Source organism: Citrus sinensis, chromosome 2 (assembly GCF_022201045.2).
Source record: "Citrus sinensis cultivar Valencia sweet orange chromosome 2, DVS_A1.0, whole genome shotgun sequence".
In the NCBI taxonomy this organism is placed as follows: domain Eukaryota; kingdom Viridiplantae; phylum Streptophyta; class Magnoliopsida; order Sapindales; family Rutaceae; genus Citrus; species Citrus sinensis.
In genome coordinates, this window is record NC_068557.1 from 23,788,738 (window position 1) to 23,808,083 (window position 19,346).

A 19,346-nucleotide genomic window follows, 5' to 3' on the forward strand; every position below is an offset into this window, starting at 1 on the left:
TTACTGATCATGATCTTGTGGGCAGTGGGATCCCACAAACGATACCCATTTACTTTATCAGCATATCCCAAGAAGATATATCTTCTATATTTTGAATCCAGCTTTACTCTTTTTTGGGCATTGTACATCACGTACACATGACATCCGAATGCATGTAGGTGAGAGTAATCTGCTGGCTTTCCAGTCCACATCTCCATCGTTGTCTTCAGCCCAATTGTTGTGGATGGCGATCGATTTACTATATAACAGGCAGTTTTGGCTGCTTCTGCCCAGAATGAATCAGGCGGACCCACAGTCCTCAATATAGCTCTTATTTATTTCTGTAAGATTTTGTTCATCCACTCTACCACTTCATTTTGTTGAGGAGTGTATGCCACCGTGAATTACCTTTGAATACCTTCTTGCTTACAAAAAGTAAAAAATTCACCGTCTGTATACTCTCCACCATTATTTGTCCTTAAGCACTTGATCCTTTTCCCGGATTCAAGTTCAACCCGCGCTTTATATTCCTTGAACACTTGAAGCACATATGACTTTTTTCTTGATTGGATACACCCAACATCTCCTACAATAATCATCAATGAAAATCATCATGTACTTTGCATATCCCATAGATATGTCTCGTGATTCTCAAACATCAGAGTGAACCAAGTCTAGAATGCATTTACTTATAACGATAGATCTACTGAACTTTAATCTATACTGCTTACTTGTAACACAATACTCACAAAATGGAAAGCTTACTGATTTGAGCCCTGGAAGTAATTTTCGCTCAGAGAGAATATTCAAATCTTGTTCTGACATGTGGCCGAATTTGAGATGCCACATTATCGTTGATTCTTCTCCATTTGACACAACACACACATCAGCTTCCTGTAGTATTTCCCCTTTAAGCATGAACAGATTAACACCAATTTTTTCTGCCTTTATCAATACAAGCGCGCCTCTAGCAATTTTTATGACCTCATTTTCAACATGAGTTTTGTACCCATGACTATCTATTTGTCTTAAAGACAATAGATTCTTCTTCAGACTTTTGACATGCCGTACCTCCTTAATTGTGCGAATTATACCATCAAATATTTTGATTTTGATAGTACCAATACCAACGATCTCCAAGGCATGATCATCTCCCATATATACAGATCTTCCTGAGATAGGTTCATATGTATGGAACCATTCTCTCCGAGAGGTCATGTGCCAGGTAGCTCCTGAGTCTATGAGCCAGACGTCATATAACCGTTTTCTGTCTTCTGAAATGTTGTTGCCTTATTATAGAGAATTTCGCCATCATCCGAGGTACTTGCTATACACCCTTGAGCATTTGATGACTCGAGTTCTTTGTCTTCTCTTCTCTTCTGGTTGTTCCAATACTCTTTCTTTCTTGACGTGCCCTTTCTTGTCGTAATTCTAGCATTTAAAATTCTTCTTACTTTTAGATTTTGATCTACCATAATTGTGACTCCCACTAAGGTCACGTTCCGTTGATCTCCCTCTCGTCACCGCTAGCGTCTTCGCTTGCTGCGAACTTGCTTGTCTGTTTTTTTTATTTTTTCATCGGCTCTCATCATTTAATACAGAGGCTACAACATTGTCGAAAACCAGACTATCTGCTGGATTGTTGTTCGTCAGGTTCATGATGAGTTGATTATACGAATCTAGTAGACTTGAAGTAGAAGCTCTACACGTTCATTTTCCTCTAATTTAACACCCAACGTTGTTAGGTGTGAAAATAGAGTCTTCAAGGTGTTGTATGGTCTGCTCTCCTCATTTAATACAGAGGCTGCAACATCGTCGAAAACCAAACTGTCTGCTGGATTGTTGTTCGTCAGGTTTATGATAAGTTGATTATACGAATATGGTAGACTTTGAAGTAGAAGCTTTGCACATTCATTTTCCTCTATTTTATGACCTAATGTTGTTATGTGTGAAAATAGAGTCTTTAAGGTGTTGTATGGTCGGTCACCGATGTAGATTCCGCCATTCAAAAAGTATATAGTTTCCTCTTCAAGAAGATTTTGTTGTGTTGTGACTTGGCCTCGTACAATTTTGTGAGAGTATCTCATATTTTCTTCGCTGTCTTTTTCTCCTCCACACTGGATAACACCCCATCTGCAAGTGACAGGTGTAAATCAGCAATAGCATTGTTGTCCATCTCATTCCACTTGTCATCATCAGTTATCTCCATAGATCTTTCTCCAATTGCTGCCAAGCAATTATTTTTCCTTAGAATTTCCCTCATCTTCATTTTCCACAACGAGAAATTATTCCCGTTGAACTTCTCAATTTCATATTTTGCCGCCATTTTGTTGATGAATACCGCACACAAGCTAGTGTACCACCTTGAATAATTGTGAGTATGTGTGAGAATGCACACCAGAAAAGTTTCCGGGATAGACTGGAAGGGTCACAATGGTCCCACTTAAAACCCAGACTCCTTAAGCTCTTATTGCCTTTGTGACATAACTTTCCTAAATATGTACAAAATCACACAGTTACTCTACTCACACCACTATTCCTTACTTTGCACCACAAAATTCTTGGGTAATTTTTAAAAACATCCCCTGAGGTTTGGGCTTGTTGCAAGTAGATGGCGAGAATTTGTTTATTTGTAAAAAACCTCCTACCGTTAGTTGACTATGCAAAGACAATATTACCCTTAACAATAATTTGTAAACGGAAATAACTAAAAAAAATTAAAATTATTGGCTATTTTATCCTTTTTAAATTATTGATATTTTCTTAAAGTTTTTACAAGAAAGATAAAATTAAAAATTTAAAAAAATCATCTTTAAATTATTGATATTTTCTTAAAGTTTCTACAAAAAAGATAAAATTAAAAACTTGAAAATGAAATAGTTATAATCTTTACCTATGATATTGTAAATCTTTGGAATTGACAAGGATAAAATTGTCAAAAAAATAGGGTTTGTGCTTTTCGCGCCAATAATTTTAATTTTTTTTAGTTATTTCCGTTTACAAATTATTGTTAAGGGTAATATTGTCTTTGCATAGTCAACTAACGGTCAATGTTAAAGTTAACTGACGGTAGGGGGTTTTTTACAAATAAACAAATTCTCGCCATCTACTTGCAACAAGCCCAAACCTCAGGGGAGGTTTTTAAAAATTACCCCAAAATTCTTGGATCGCTCTCACCGTTTCTCGTGAACAGTACTGTATACATAAATAGTATCATATATGAATATTGTCGTATACGTGAACAATACCGTATACGTAAATAATATCGTATACGTGAACAATACCCTTTACATGAACAGTACCCGACTAAAAATAAAAGACAACCAATAGCTCTGATATCACTGTTGGGAAATTGATAGGTGAAGCAGACACGCAACTAAAGTGAAATTAGAAAAAAATAAAGAACAAGCACAAAAGAGGACATCAGGAAATTATGTGATTAGACTTTTAGCTTACGTCAACGGGCGAAGATAGAAAGAAAATATTTTACTAGTGAAAAGGAGTTACAAGTATTATAGTATTTTAACTTACTACCCAAAACCCTAATACACTTAAACTCTCAAATCACTAAACAAAAACTTTTATTATTTAAGCTCTACAAAACTCTTTGTTTTGCAGGAATTGCTTCTTACACTCAGGAATTTGAAAAAGAAGAAAAGAATTCGATGAATAAAATGAAGGAAACGCCCCTCTATTTATAGCAATCAAATTACTATTGTGCACTATTATTTTATTATTTTTCTTCCCTCTACCGCGCGGCACCATTTTTTTCTTCCTTCTTTTTCTTTTTTTTCTTTGCTTTTGCGGTAGGGTATTGACATTTTACATGTGATGGCACAAACTACTGGAGCACCCAATGGCTAGCGGATCAAATGCCGTGGAGTACCAAATACTAGGGTTGTGTAAGTCCATTCTCCCTTCACATGATCTAAGTATTTATTTGTAAATAACAATGCTATAAACTAACTAACCCATTCTTACAATCACACAGAAACAAAGAGAGATGGAAACCCACTCGGATTCAGCTCCAATGAATGGTGGAAATGGCGCACACAGTTACAGCAAGAACTCTTTCTACCAGGTATCTACTGTTACTGTTTTTTTTCTTTTCCGGGTGGAATATTAACCTGCAATTTCTATATTATAAGTATTTAACAAGATTTAATTCGAAACGGCTGAGTTAATTGATGAGTTTTGTTTGTTGTTCCTTTCACATTTTACAGAAGCAATTTGCAGACCTTGTTAAAGACAAAATCGTAGAGGTCATTTCAGCAAAATTGGATGTAAAATCTCTATGTTCTGTTTCGAGCGTCCCATTTACTCTTGCTGATTTGGGATGTTCAGTTGGCCCAAATACTGTAATTGCCATGCAAAATTTTATGGAAGCCATCAAACTCAAGTACCAAGACCAGGGCCCTGCTCATTCTCAAATATTGCCCCAATTCCAAGTTTTCTTTAACGATCAAGTATTGAACGATTTCAACACCCTCTTCAGATATCTTCCCCAAGACAGGCAATATTTTGCTGCCGGCGTGGCGGGTTCTTTCTACTGCCGGTTATTCCCGGAGTCTTCAATCCATTTTGTGTATTCGTCCACTGCACTTCACTGGCTCTCCAGGGTACCCGAAGAGTTGCGGGATAGAAATTCTGCGGCATGGAACAAGGGGAGGATACATTATACAAGTGCCCCGGATGAAGTGATTAAAGCTTATTCAGCTCATTTTGCCAAGGACATGCAGATATTTTTTTATGCTAGAGCTAAAGAGATTGTATCCGGAGGAATGATGGTGCTAATTATTCCGGATTCCGACGATAAGCTGCCCCGCTCTCAGGATGCATTTGGTATTACGTTCAATTGCATGGCATCTAGCCTCATGGATATGGTCAAATTGGTGAGTCTTTTTCATCAAATTCTTTTATTTTACCCAACGCACGTTGGAAAAATTTAGTTAAAGATCCATTTTGAACTTGAATATGTGTGTTTTTGTTAATTGTTGTTTAAGTTACATAGCCAAACAATCCAGCTCTTTTTTTTTTTCTTTTTTTCAGGGAATAATAGCTGAAGATGAAGTGGATTCCTTCAACATACCAATGTACTGTCCATGTCCAAATGAAATGGAAGAGGTGATAGAGAAAAATGGAAATTTCAACATCGAGAAGATGGAGTCACTGTTAGCAGCATCAGCCCTTAAAGGGCGGCCAATAAATATACCGGAATGGGTGGCGCATATAAGGGCTGCTATGGAAGGAAATTTTACAAGGCATTTTGGAAGCGAAAATATTGTTGATGAAATATTTCAGCGGTTGACTGAAAAGTTCATCGCGCTTTCTGAAGGGCTTGAAGGAACCAGAAAGTTCTCAACATCACTTTTGCTTGTTTTAAAGCGTAAATGAAACTGTTTTCAATCAATTTATCTTTAATTGCTTTGTTCTTGCTTCTTGGCTCTTGCTAATACCCTTTCTTTCTTTCTTTTTTTTTAAAAAATGTGCTTCAATTTGGTTCAGAGAAAGTGGTTATATTCTCTTGAGTGCCAAACATTTTAAAACCAGAAATCTCTATCTCTATTTTTTTTTTTCCCTTCGTTTTATTATGTTCAAGAAGGATAGCCAAAAGTGACATGGAAGCTGCGTCTATTTTTCCTTCATAATAATAGCTAATAATAGGACATAAATGCCTAGATCCTCGTGGTATTTTCAAAAATTAATAAAAAGTATCCCTCTCCTTACTTTCACTTCCCACCTCCTCTTCCCGAAGGTCATTTTGGGATTTTGTGTCAATTTTTTTTTTTTTTTAAGTTTTTGAGTATAAAATAGATAATAATTTCTGGTAATGAGATTCACCAATCTGTCGTTCTAGCTGAAAGGCCGGATCAATATGCCGGGTTATATAAATTACGTAAAGAGTTGCAACTGAGACAATGTTCAACAAACATTTTTCATAAGAGACTACAGATGAGAGTACGTAGGACTTGAAAAGATTAATGACAAAATGGTATCATTTTAACATGGAAGATACGGCTCACTAAGACTTAAGATTACTCAATGGGGGGCGTTCAGCGGTGAAGGAGAAGAACACAGAAAAGAAAACTCAATGGAGCAATTAAGTATCATTTTAATTGCTATACATCATAACCACTGAGAGTATCACTCCCGTTTCTTTTCGAATATCACTGAAATTTTGCACTATGGATTATATAACAAATGATGTTATACTTATTTAATTCGATACTTAATTTGTGTCCAACTAATGTGGCAAAAGATGTATTATTAGTTAAATTAGTTTAAGTGATAAATAATTATTACGTTTTAATGTTTTTAATTCAAATAATAAATTTTAATTAGTAACACATCAATTAATTTACAAATTAAATATTCCAACTAAGTAAATATAACATCTAAATATATAATTTACAAACGAGACTAATTCATTAAAAATTTAGTTTTGAAATACCGATCTCTAAATTCGAATAAGCTTTAAATATTTCATGGACACGCTTACAAATGCCATACGGTTTGGCTTCTCATTCCTGTTCATGGAGCACTTTCGTCTGACAAAGCATAAAAACCAACACGCTGTTACCATTTATTATATAAATACATGCATGCTCAAGTTCTTAAAAGAGTTTTGTACAGAATATGTCACATACAATTCAATGCTTTATATAGGAGGGGACGACACAACCATACTTCCTCAATACATACGCAAACCCTGACGGAACTGTTGCTCCAGAGCTGGAAAAGCATTTCCAATACTTGTTTTATCCTTCTTGATTTCAACTAGCCTGTCGTAAACACACCACGGAAAGCTAAGAAAATGATCCCGATTCATGCCGTGATTGTAGCAACCCCAGTAATCAGGGTGATAAGTGACATGGTACCAAGCCGATGCTTTTGCATATGCATCATCCTCAGTATCTGAGCCACTTTTCTCTTTGAACCAGGCTCTAGCTTCTTTCCTCAAGGCCCTGACTGCCATTCCAATTGCTTCTGCATCTCTTCTCTTGGTGAAAGATTTCGACATTTTCATGATACTGCCAGTGAGTATTTCAGCTTCTGTTTTGATGCCGTAATAGTCCATCAGATTTCCCAGTTTGTAATCATAATTGCCTTTGTGATAGATAGCATCATCGATGTGATCCTCAAACCCATCAACTTCCATGTCAGGGTCATAAGATCTCCTTGCCACTTCCTTTGTGAACAACCTAATACAGCTTGTATGTGGCGCAATGTCCTTCACCGCTCGGAAGAGCTTTCCTATCACATTTTGTGACTCATAAGTGGGTTTGTCAGGCTTTTCCATGAAATCTGGATATTCTTTAACATATAAGTGCGGTGGTATCTCAGCAGGTACACCGGTTTTTGGAAAGTCAACTGCAATTGAAAATTTCTCCGCTAGTTGTAAGCAGGGCTCACTTCTTGCTTTATGAGGCTCCCGATCTGCAAAAACAGTGTGAGCATTTGCAATGATCCCCAAACTGTCATTCACTATGTAGTTGGTGAAGTACTCCTCTACGTCCTGAACCAAGGAAATTACGTTCTCATGAGGAAAATAACTGAAGAAATATATCTCACAGCTTGTACTCTTTGCATAGCATAAAAAAATTGCATACAAATTGGATTTCCAATTGTCATTCCGATATCTACATGCATACAAAAATGCATCTCAATCAGTCTTTGGATTCAAGGATTTCCAAATGTCATTTCCCCTTTCTTATTGGTACGAAGATTATACTGTATGCCGGCATTTTAAGGATAGTAATAAGGAATTTTGGTGTATACAAATTGGAAAAGAACAAGCTGCAAAATCTCCTGAAAGATACAATGTTTGAAAGTGTAATACCTCAATTTGAACATCATGATCTAACTGCATACTTTGTGCTGGAGTGTAATCCATTGGTGGATCTTGCTGTGGTGGAATCAATTCATCGTCCCAACAGACAAAGTAGATATCTCCATCCAAATCACTTCCAGAACATTCATTTGGATGCGGTCTAATATTTCAATAGTTTGAAAATCAGTACAACGCAAAATTTATAAACAGTTGGACATCACTTTGTTATAGATTTTAAAAAGTCAAAAGAGCGGGAAATATTAACACATGAAAGAATTAAAGCTTGTAGAGAGCATATAAACAAAGTAAATTTCATTAACCTAAATGAAATGCATAGTGAATCAATATATTTTTGCAGCTGTGAAAATTCCTTGAGCAGTTGAGCTAAATTAGATAGACTTATGAGCAAACATTCATATGATCCAGGAAAAAGAAAACAGAAGTAAAAATGGGAGAAAAGGGTACAAAAGTTTGTCCAAGTGCATTTCAAATTGCTGCATTCGCAAATATCAGGAGATGAGTACCCTAACTGAGTAAAGCACCCAATTATCGTCTGTCTTTATATCAAGATTAAATACCATATGATATTTCTGGTTGACATGCACTTATTCATTTGACAGATTAATACCATCTTAAAACATGCAAGGAGTTTCAAAGTTTCAATGAACCAGAAAAATATTACCTTGTCTGCAGTGTCAGAAACTCTAGTGAGATTTACTTCCAACTGAACTATCGCACATGTAAGCATTCTCACCATCCTTACGAAATTTCAGTCATTTCTCCATAATACTGCTTAGTATTTTCTAAAGTGCTTGTTTAATATTTTCTAAAGTGCTTGTTTAAGAGGCCCGGGAAACAATATATGGCCAACTAGAAACCTGAAGCCTCAAGTTTTGTTGGGTTGTCAACTATATTGACTACATATATACATAAGTGCTTTTTTTTCTTTTTTTTTCAAGTTATATTAAAGTTATTTACTAGATTGGCAATATATATTTAAATGCACGTTGTTGACCCACATATGATATGTAACAACTATGTTTAGATACATAGCAAGTGAATCTGGGTAACGCATGTGAAGAATTTAATTCATACCACAATGAATCTGGATAATGCATGTGAAGAATTCAATTCATACCACAATGAATCTGGGTAACGCATGTGAAGAATTCAATTCATACCACAATAATCTAGGTTTCAGCATTGTAAGGATGTACCTCATTCCTTTCTGTGGAAACACAACGCAGTCCACCATATGATGCAAAGCGGGCACATTTACAGCCTTTAAAACACGTACATCACCTGGATGCAAACAAGGGTTTTTTGCAACAACCACCAGTCCCTGAACAATAAAGCGCTGCCGTGATCTGCTGCTGCTAAATAAGGAAGATTCACCATGCAACTGCCTATATCCAGCACCGGAAATTTGCACAAACACCTGCCCGTAATTTAAGGTTCTGGTTTCATCTAGACATCCCATCATAGATCTTCCATTTGGAATAAATATCCTTGTTTTAGTCCGCAATTCCAGCAATTTGGATGCCCGGAATGTTTGGAGCATCATAGAAAGGAATGGTTCAGCATCTGGCTTATAACCACAGATGAGCAGTTCCTTGAGAATGTTTGTATTTTCTCCTGGAGACATCAGCTCCAAAGCCTCCTGTGCCTTTAAGGGATCTGTTAAGATAGCATCCAGTTGACGTACAGCTTCTCTTTGTTTCTTCTCAAAAATTTCATCCCAAATTCCGAGGGTAGATAAAAGAGAAATCAACTGACGGTTCAGAAAACAAGGCTGATATTTGCTCCAAGCCAAAACATCCAGTTTCGTGAGTTCAGATTCATATTTGCGCATACTGTCCCTCAATGACAATTTTTTTGATGAAGTTGGATCAGCAGCCACCACGCCTTTGTATCCACCATATCGAATCTGAAAGGCAGATGGAGGATTATCTTTGAGGCCACATTTTGAGGCCACTTTCCTAGCAAATTCAGCAGAAACTTTGCCAATACCATCAGAGAATACATATTTAGTTTTGCCTATTTCAATCTTTACATCAGGAATGATCTCAATTTCATCCATGTGAACACTAAGAGTTTCTTTTGATGAACTGAAGGACTGACCTAGCCTGGCAGCATATTTTGCCACATTCCTTATTTCACGAAAATTGCCCATCCACTCCCTTATCTCTGCAGCTGTGAGCCCATATCTTGACGCAAACATCCAAGCAGAACTTTCTCGCAACTGACTTGATGAGAAGGCAAGAAATTCAAACTTCCTATCACCAATAAGTATGCCATTACGAAGAGTGGAAAGAATCCTTGTGTAAATTCTTGTTCTTGTAATATCAGTTGCAGAAGATCCACGTGGAGATAAATCCGTTGAGTGAATTTTATCCAAATCCTCATCAATAAAAGAAATGCGAAGAAAATTGTCAATATCTCTCCTGAAGTGTCGCAGCACGCGATTTGATACATTAATCTCAGGACCACAAAAGTAAACTCTAGAAGGTGTTACTTGAACTCGGTGTACATACACCAAACCATCATCCAAAGATATGGCAGGCGAGCTTGGCTTACTCCTAGATGTCATATATTTTCTGTACTGATCAGTGAGCCACCTAGAAGGTTCATAGCAACATTCTTTTAAATGATATAGTTTGTCTAAAGCATGTTCAATGCAACTTATGCTCACGGGTGCTCTGTATGGATCAACCAACCGGTAGAAGTTAGAATCAAGCAGTGGCCCAGCAACACACCCATTTTGAACCAACAGGTTAATCTTAAACAAGATCTCATATGGCAAGGCAATTCCATCCGGAGGACCGACAATGGGGACTAGATCCAGACTGCGAGAATAAGCAGAACCTGTCTCCAAAACAAATCTATCTTCACTTTCTTTATAATAAGCAAAATTTTCCTTAAAATCTGGAAGTTCAAGCCTGTATGGCAGCTCCATACATAATCCAGTAGACTGCCCAATGAAGTTTGATGGCGTAAAATCCGTTGTCCTGACCCATTGATCATCAGGAACTTCCTTAAAGAAGTTAAATACAGGACTTTCATACAGGAGATCTGGAGAGCGTATACCTTTCTGGAAAATCCGAGGAGCGCCAAGTAACTAATCACAGAAATCCAAAAAGAATTATTTGCAGTTAGTAAGCTAACAAATACTCATCAAAAACATGTTTAGTCTAAGCATGATGTCAACTTCTGACTCTCATGAATGTTGATCATTGGATTCTGCCATCTGTATATTTCCAAAAAAATTTCAATTTCAGTATGCGGTCTCAGGTTTGAAATGTAAACACCATATTTATTAATCAACCATACTGAAATTTCCTTATGTTAAAAGAACTGATATTTTCTAAATTTACCAAAATGCTTTATCAAATAAAGAAGTATTGAAAAGTAAAATTTCACAGAATTGAAATATATGAATTTTCAAAAGGCAGAGAGAATCCGAGGAACTCTCATTACCAATCCACGCCCTAATTTTTTCTTTAACAAGCATGTTCAATCACCGCTCGTCAATAACAATGAAGGAGACAACTGGAACAGATCCAACCAATGGTAGAACGACCTCTTTTTACCAAAAGCAAGCATGCATCTACTGAGTTGTAAATTGGAAAATCAACGAAAAGTCAGCATTCATAGCATAGAACGAGCAAAATTTTCAACCACACAATACAAAAAATAAAATCTTCATGTCCAAGATTAGTGATGAGAGCATATATCAGCAGACTTCCCATATTGATGAAAAGTATTAAAGCAACCTGAATCAGAAGATACTTGGTCATTTGCCAACGAGGACAGTGCAGCTCAATCTCCCAAATGTTCTCATAATCAAGCTCAAGCCTGTATTCCTCTCCTAGATGAGAAAGTAGAAAATTTATCTTTCGCATTCCAAATCCAAAATTCACGGTAACATTCACCCCTCTCCAGAGAACAGCAAACTTTTCATTTGAGATCTTACAGCCAAAATGCAGTTCTATGTGTTCCATGGTATGCATAAAAGTTCTTGGCCTTGGCACAGTATCTTGCTCCATTCTGCGAGCATTGAGATATGACCTCCCATACCATAGTTTTTCTGTTCGGCAAGCCAATGAGATGATAGTGTCAGCAGCTTCCTTCGTTGTGAATTGCACAATAGCATATAATCTTCCAACCCCTTTTTTCGGAGTCCTCAACTTAAGAGCATAAACAGTTCCTCCACCTGTCTTTGACTCAAGAAAGTCCTTAACTGCTTCTGCTGTCACACCAGCAGGGAATCCAAACACCTGAATTGTCTTACCCATGAACCAAAGAATTTCTGCACTTGTATAATACGTAATACAACAAATCAGTCTTTGCAAGTATAAGGATCCCTATTTGTACACATAATACTTTAGAAAACATAACATCATCATTGGCATATCAAAAATGTTGTCATTAACCTAAACTTCAATCATTCCACATCTGTCAAGGCAGCAAAATTGTCATGACCCAACCCAGATGTGGCAAGATATTATCCGTTTTGAGCCTTAACAAGGTCCGTACGGTTTTATTTTTAAGGCACCCATAATCACCCCTTATAAACCCAGCACAGGAGTGTTTACCCACACCCTTCCTCAGGGACTTAGCATCCTCGCTGAGGTTTACCCCAAAGTTTTGTTTCTAGGGCACCCATACACCCCAAAAGGCGTCTTGTCAATTAAGGTGTAAATCAATGCTATAAAACCCAGCATCTCTCCTGTGCTTTGTCGATGTGGGATTTGCATAGGCTCTCGTGTGCTTTGTCGATGTGTGATTTGTATGGGGTGTTACAAAAATCATTAAAAAAGAAAATGAACATCAAAGTGATCCAAATTAACCTTCCCGGCTAAAGAAAATCAATTTATGTCAATCAGCTCTGTCTTTTGTGGATAATGTTCATTGATCACAGAAACAAAGCCCTTCTTCGGAAAGCCAAACCCACATTTAAAATTGAAACAACAAATTTTGTCTCTATCATTTCATGCATACTGAAACCCACCAAGGGTTCACTTTCACTAAAACCAGAAACTTCATTTAACGAGCCAATGTCACTAGAGAAACCAAATAAAAAAAATACATGAACAACACGTAAAAAATTAAAATTAAAAACAGAAAATGATAGTCAAGCAAGACTATTTGCAAGAGTGGTACAAGGTTTTGCGAGTCAAGAACCAAAAAAGAAAAAGAAAAATAACCATTTTGTGACTCAACTACAACATCAGAAACAGCAAATAAAATCCCATTAAAAAAAAATTCAAAACAACCCATGTTTCAGTTTTAAGCTTTTAGCACAGAGAAGAAAAGAAACAAAGAGAGAAAGAAACTCACAGGAGATAACGCAGAATCTGAAACAGAAATAGAAGAGTACAAGTGAAGTGTGAAGAGTTTGTTCTTGTTGATCGTCAATGGCTAGTCAATTTTCATTTTAGTTTTTACGCTCTTTACTCTTTAATTGCCACTTCCTCTCAGTCAGCTAATAAGTGATGATTTTGATTCCCTCCTTCGCGGATTTTTCTCCTTACATTAAATCTGCTTACGTGTATTGCTGACGTTGCAACTAGCAGCATGTTTTCTAATTTCTATTGTTTGCTATTTTAACTTTTAAGCTAAAATTTCACTTTTTAACAATAAACTACGAACGAACAAAGATGATATTATGTGCAAGGAAAAAAATAGTATACAGTGAATAATTGATAAATAAAATTTAAAAAAATTATTATACAAAAGATTTTTTTTTATTTTTTGTGAATTATATATATATATATATATTATTTAATTGCGAAATGAATTTGACAACCATAGTAGTATAGAGCTAATGATTATCCGCCACATCACGTTACCTCCGATGGCGTGGATGGATGCTACTGGCTTTCTTGTAAATGAATCTGTGCACAGGTAAGTGAAACACTTCCCAGACTGTAGTAAAAAACACAGGTCTTCCCCTTATCCGTTCGTTGTCTTGGTTTTGGAATTTTCTTGGGATTTAAGGTTTCTCTCACATGTGGGGACCACAAATATTTTGTAAAAGCCCGATTCTGATTTTAAAAAGAGAAGCTTTTGTTGAAAAATATGTCACCAATTTTCACGCGTTCATTTCCTACTGTAAGTGCCTTTTTCTTTTTCCTTTAATTAAAATCTAGGAAGTAGACAAAGCATTGGAAAATAAAAGTCTGTCCCTTTGAAGATGAGGTGCTCTCAAGTGTTGTAGCTTTTTTTTTAAATTTACGTGTTGTAGGTTAAAGTTATTAATATTGTGGAAAAAAATTATAAATAAAAAAAAAATTAATAGTATGTAGTTATAATTATTAAAGATACGATAAATTTTTCATTATATATCTATATGAAAAATTATATCAACATAATTTTTAAGTTACAGTAATTAATATTTACCGAACGTTTTACCCAACCGCAATCCCAAACAGGACCTTAACATGCCTTTTGAACCCCTTAAAATTACTATTGAAATTATCTAAATAACCTGATACAAATTATTTCATTTCTTATTTTGAATAAAAATTCAATTCAACACTTAGATAAATTATTCTTTTGACAAAATTTTTACACCCACTCTATTTTGTAATATATATTTATATTTTAAATTTTAGTTAATTGTTTCTAAGAAAATTATAAGAGTTGATGGTTATAAAGATAGAAATTGTATAATGATAAGAAAAAAAATTGATTTTTAAGGGTTTGTATGAATTTCATAAGAAACTTTTTTTTTTGGGTAAAATTATATGGAAAGATGATTTTTTTTTTTTAGAATTTTTTTATAATGCTGTATGAATTTTTATAGTATTGATAATGGGTCATTATGGATCGATCCTTGGCTTTAAATGTTTTAATCTTTACCTTTTTTTAATTTAATAGATAAATAAGTAATTACTTAACAATTAATGGATGATATTCAAGTTCGTGGATATAATTTAGTTTTTATAATTTGATATATATTTTCTAAATCACCTATAAAATTAAAAATTAAATATGGAAATATACAAATTAATTTAGATGCATAAATAAAAAATATGGATTATACAATCTTATGTCATTTATAATTGGACCAATATAATTTTGTTGAGGAAGAAATTATAATAAGAGGATAAACTAAGATTGAGTCATTTTAATATTAGAATACATAATTTTAAAAAGAAAATATAAAAATTCCAATAGACTACAACCTATATATTTTTTGTTATTTGCTCTTTAAAGAATACGGTAAACAGATTTAGCAATTAGTAAGTTTAAATCTTAAGTAATTGAAAATAAAATATTATCTTAACTAATTTTGAATTTTATTAATTATTGATTAAATGTAACGATACATAATTATTGAGCGTAGATGTATATTTTATCAATTAAACTGAAGGTATTTTAAAAAATAATATTTAAAAGGGGGGTATTATAAAAAAATTTAAAGGGTGTTAAAAAAAAAAAAAAGCTTCGCTCTCGATTAAAAAGCGTGATTGATTTGAGCCCATCCGGGCAGCTGCTTTGTGACTTTGAGACATAATGATAAAAATAATATAGGCCATGGCCCACCTTGGACAACTTTTCATCGACTTGCGTCGGAAGGATTTGCGGACAGCCACAGATTCTCACATTCAATAACAGTCTAACAGCACATGTAATATCAATAATTGTCAGGTAAGGTTCTTTAGTCTCACAGTATGTATGAGCAAAAACAAATCGAGTTGGATCTCCAGATAATATTGTTTATTACCGTGGATTGATTAAATGATTATTTTCTTTTTCTTTTTTCTTTAGGAAAAACAAAGACATAATTAATCTATCTAATTTCGATAGAGTACCTTTAATTAATCAATGATTTATCTAATACTTGGAGTAATTTAGAAAAAAAAGTAACCTAAATGATAAAAGTAAAAAACATTAGGAATCTTTTTTTATTATTATTATAAAAGGTACAGCGAGGGCAAAGCCTAAATCAAAAAATAATTCGATTAAACCTTTACAGTAGAGCTGGTAAAATTTGACACGATCCGATTACCCGATACGAACACGACATAAATAAATGGGTATGGGTAGTCAAATTTAACACGATTATTAAATGGGTCGGGTCCGGGTCAACACGATTTTTTTCAGTGTCGGGTTTGGGTTAAAATTCTTGACCCATTTACCCGATCAATGACCCGATTATATTTTCTATTTTAAAATAATTTACATATTCTTATAATTAAAACTTAAATATTAGAGATGATTTTCATTTTTTTATTCTTTAAAAGGGTGAATATAAACACAGTGTTTTATTTATAAAATTTTATATACATTTAGAGCTTCAATAGTGTAAATGTGTAAAAATTGATAGACATGTATATTTTATAATATTGATATATAATATTATATATATATATATATATATATATAATTAAAACCTCAATAGTGTAAATGTGTAATATATTGGTAGATATGTATATTTTATAATATCGATAAATTATGTATGTATGTATGTATGTATGTAGTTATGTACATACGTATGTATGATAGTGTGTAAATATTTTATGTAACTTTTGTTCAATATATAGATATTAAACGGGTTATTGGGTAACCCGATTATTTTTCCGTGTCGGGTTTGGGTCTCAATATTTTGACACGATTATTAAATGGGTCGGGTTTGGGTCGACCTAAATTTGACACGACACGAAGCTGACACGACACGAACACGACCCGATGACCCATTTTGCCAGCTCTACTTTACAGGCAGGCGTCTAAGTCATCCTTTACATAATATTACTTAATAATAAATATGCATATGCAATTGTTGAAATGATGGAGAAAACTAAATGTGAACACAAGCCATTTTCAAATGGATTGGGAATATCTATTCGGTTGTACGCTGGGGAGTAGACTAATTTGCATCAGTAAAGTCACCATTCGAGGAAAAGGAGCAATATCGTGTAGTGGTCACGAGGCAAATGAAGAAACAAGGAATGCAAGTCATGAGATAGGAACTCTTAATATCGCAATAATTTTGTTTAAGGGAACAAGAAAATGTTGCTCTATATAACAATAAGTCTGTTAGCCGAAACAAGTCTTTGTTAGAAGCAATTAGCTTGTGAGGAACAATATATTCGACATTATTTACAATTTTGTTGTTGCAATCGGCACAAAATGTAGTTGAATGTGGCAGTAAATAAGATGTAATTGAATTACTAATTCTGTAACGTTAATGAAAGAAAAAAAAAATAGAATGAAAGGATAGGAAGTACAAGTAGGAATTTAGGGGTGTTCATAACGCAGCCTAATCCGCTTAATCCATTCGATCTATAAAAGTTCGATCCTAAAAAATCTAATACGTGCCTTCATGGATTGAATTGGATTAAAAATTTTAAAATTTGCAATCGGTGAATTGGATGGGGAATTATTTCCATAAATCGGTAAATTGGGGGTAATTAATTTAAAAATACTAAAACTTGTAGTTGTGGTATTATTCGTAAACAAATACGTTAAAATGTAGTAAAAGTAACACCACAATATATATTATCAAAACAAATAGGAAATAAAATAATTAAATAATTGAATCATTAAAAAAAAACAAATATAACTGCGTAAACAGTACAATGAAAAAAAAATCAACAAATTGTAGAGTGAGCAAAGTGAAAAAATTTTAATCTGCAAAATAGTAGATTGAATGTAAATTGTAATAAATTCACATCTGACCTGTAGATATATGGATTAGATTTGAATTAAATTTCACCGATTGCTTGAATTAGATTAAAAATTAATAATCCACAAAAATATAGATTAAATGTGGATTAATGTCCAATTCACAACATTTGATCCACCATCACTCCTATTGGAGTTCACGGTAGCTGAAAAAACCCGTTCGTGCTCTGTTGTATGCTGCTATCACCATAGATATGGCTTCAATTAATAATTATCTCCGAAATTGGGTGCTTGATTGATGCTTGAATGACCATATGCCCAACATCTCTGAATTTGCTTCCTTGATTCATCCATGACCTCATTTTGGACTGAAATCAATACGGACAAGTATAAGTGATCGATTTAACAGTTCAGTTCAACCCTCTTTGAATTGCAAGTGACCATAAATTAAATGGAGTAAATGGTGCAGCAAATTTAATTGGAAAAAAAAATATTAAATGACAAGTTTAATATGTGGAAATACTACAAGGATATATGTAATTTCCAAAAGATGCTAATACTGTAGTTCTTAGTGGTTGGAATTCGAAAACTAAGCTGCAATGTCGAGAGAACAAATATACAATATAAGTTCCACACACATAATAAAAGTCATACTTTGGTTAAAAATTCATTTACTTTTTATATTTTAACATTATATTATTTCGGCAAATACTCATTGAGTTCCGTTTTGTCCGTTTTGTCTTTATCTTTTTTAAAATACATCAAAACATCTATATTGTTAAATTATTAACATCTTTGTACTTTTTGTTTCTTTTAACTTGTTTTTCTAATATTATTCTCTCAAAATAATTTTTTTAGACATTCCTAAAAAATAAAGTAGAAACAAAAAGAATATATGTTATTTTTTTGTGAAACACTTTGATGATGAGTTAATATATTAATATTTTATTAATGTAAAAAAATAAATAATTTAATTTTTGAAACATACTAATTTTTCTGGACACATGTGAACTTCCAAAAAAATTAATATATATTCTTTTTATTGTTATTCTATTTTGGGAGTTAAATTAGTAATTTAATTTTTTCATGTTTATTAATGCAAAAAAAAAATCATTGTAAGAGGATAACATAATAAAAACAAGTCAAAAAGAATAAAAAGTAACGATAAAAGTGTCAATAATTTAACAAGTTATTTTGAGATATTTTTAAAAGAATATGGATTAAATAGGTATTAACCTTAAAATATAAAGATTAAATGAGCTTTTACTACCGTACTTCCACGACATTTTATTATATCCTAGAAAACTATGAATACTTAACAAAATACACTGCATGTAGGGATGGCAATTTTCCATTTGAGACGGGATTGAGACATATTTTTGTCCTATAAAAAAATTTAGGGACGGGAGTGTGACATTTTTATCCCAATTACATATGCGGGACGAGAGTGGGATTGACAAATTTCGTCTCATCCCGTCTCATTACCGATTAAGAATGGAAATTTTTCCAATTGGGATGGGATCCCGCAGGATCCCATCTCTTTTTGGACAGGATTGAGATATATTTTTGTCCCAAAAAAAAATATAAGGACAGAACTGTGACATTTTTTCATCTCATTTGCATATACGGGATGGGAGTGGGATTAGTAAATCTCATCCCATTTCGTCCCATTGCCAACCCTAATTGCAGGTAGTTCATATTTGTGAATAACTAAATGTTTGGAGCAAAAGATTGTGCCTAAATTTCTTAGTTTGTGATGTCATTGTTTTAATCCAACAGAGAGATATGCCAGCGATGGACTTTATTATATTAGTTGGCAAACTTGCAATATTACTTTTCTGGTTGCTAATTTTGAACACATGTCCATTGTAAAACTTAATAACGCCCGAGCTACTGTGAAACT

At 34.0% G+C, this 19,346-nt stretch overlaps 3 protein-coding genes across 4 annotated transcripts in view; 1 reads left to right on the plus strand and 2 right to left on the minus strand.

The window, feature by feature from the left end:
• LOC102608194 (uncharacterized) overlaps positions 1 to 19,346 on the minus strand; it is a 91,548-nt gene that overhangs the window by 65,818 nt on the left and 6,384 nt on the right. The window lies entirely within an intron of this gene.
• Positions 3,752 to 5,463, plus strand: LOC102626659 (loganic acid O-methyltransferase-like). Its single transcript, XM_006469261.4, has 3 exons — positions 3,752 to 4,060; positions 4,203 to 4,871; positions 5,029 to 5,463. Exons 1-3 carry the CDS (start codon positions 3,983 to 3,985, stop codon positions 5,371 to 5,373), a joined length of 1,092 nt encoding a protein of 363 aa, XP_006469324.1. The 5' UTR covers positions 3,752 to 3,982; the 3' UTR covers positions 5,374 to 5,463.
• On the minus strand, positions 6,541 to 13,317 carry LOC102608479 (RNA-dependent RNA polymerase 1). 2 transcript variants are annotated; one of them, XM_015527356.3, is made up of 5 exons: positions 13,151 to 13,317; positions 11,584 to 12,119; positions 9,028 to 10,928; positions 7,820 to 7,970; positions 6,541 to 7,495 (listed from the first exon to the last, which is right to left on the minus strand). In XM_015527356.3, the coding sequence occupies exons 2-5, from the start codon at positions 12,103 to 12,105 to the stop codon at positions 6,671 to 6,673; spliced, it is 3,399 nt and encodes a 1,132-aa protein (XP_015382842.1). In that variant the 5' UTR covers positions 12,106 to 12,119; positions 13,151 to 13,317; the 3' UTR covers positions 6,541 to 6,670. The 2 variants fall into 2 exon arrangements, with proteins under 2 accessions (XP_015382842.1, XP_006469265.1); XM_006469202.4 differs by having other exon boundaries at positions 11,584 to 12,124; positions 13,151 to 13,315.

Coding starts and splice junctions, on each gene's coding strand:
- LOC102626659 (XM_006469261.4), top strand. CDS start 3,983: ATGGAAACCCACTCGGATTCAGCTCCAATGAATGGTGGAAATGGCGCA. Junction 4,061..4,202: donor GCAAGAACTCTTTCTACCAG/GTATCTACTGTT, acceptor CACATTTTACAG/AAGCAATTTGCAGACCTTGT. Junction 4,872..5,028: donor TCATGGATATGGTCAAATTG/GTGAGTCTTTTT, acceptor TCTTTTTTTCAG/GGAATAATAGCTGAAGATGA.
- LOC102608479 (XM_015527356.3), bottom strand. CDS start 12,105: ATGGGTAAGACAATTCAGGTGTTTGGATTCCCTGCTGGTGTGACAGCA. Junction 7,971..9,027: donor TTTCCACAGAAAGGAATGAG/GTACATCCTTAC, acceptor TTGAAATATTAG/ACCGCATCCAAATGAATGTT. Junction 7,496..7,819: donor ATCATGATGTTCAAATTGAG/GTATTACACTTT, acceptor TCCTTGGTTCAG/GACGTAGAGGAGTACTTCAC.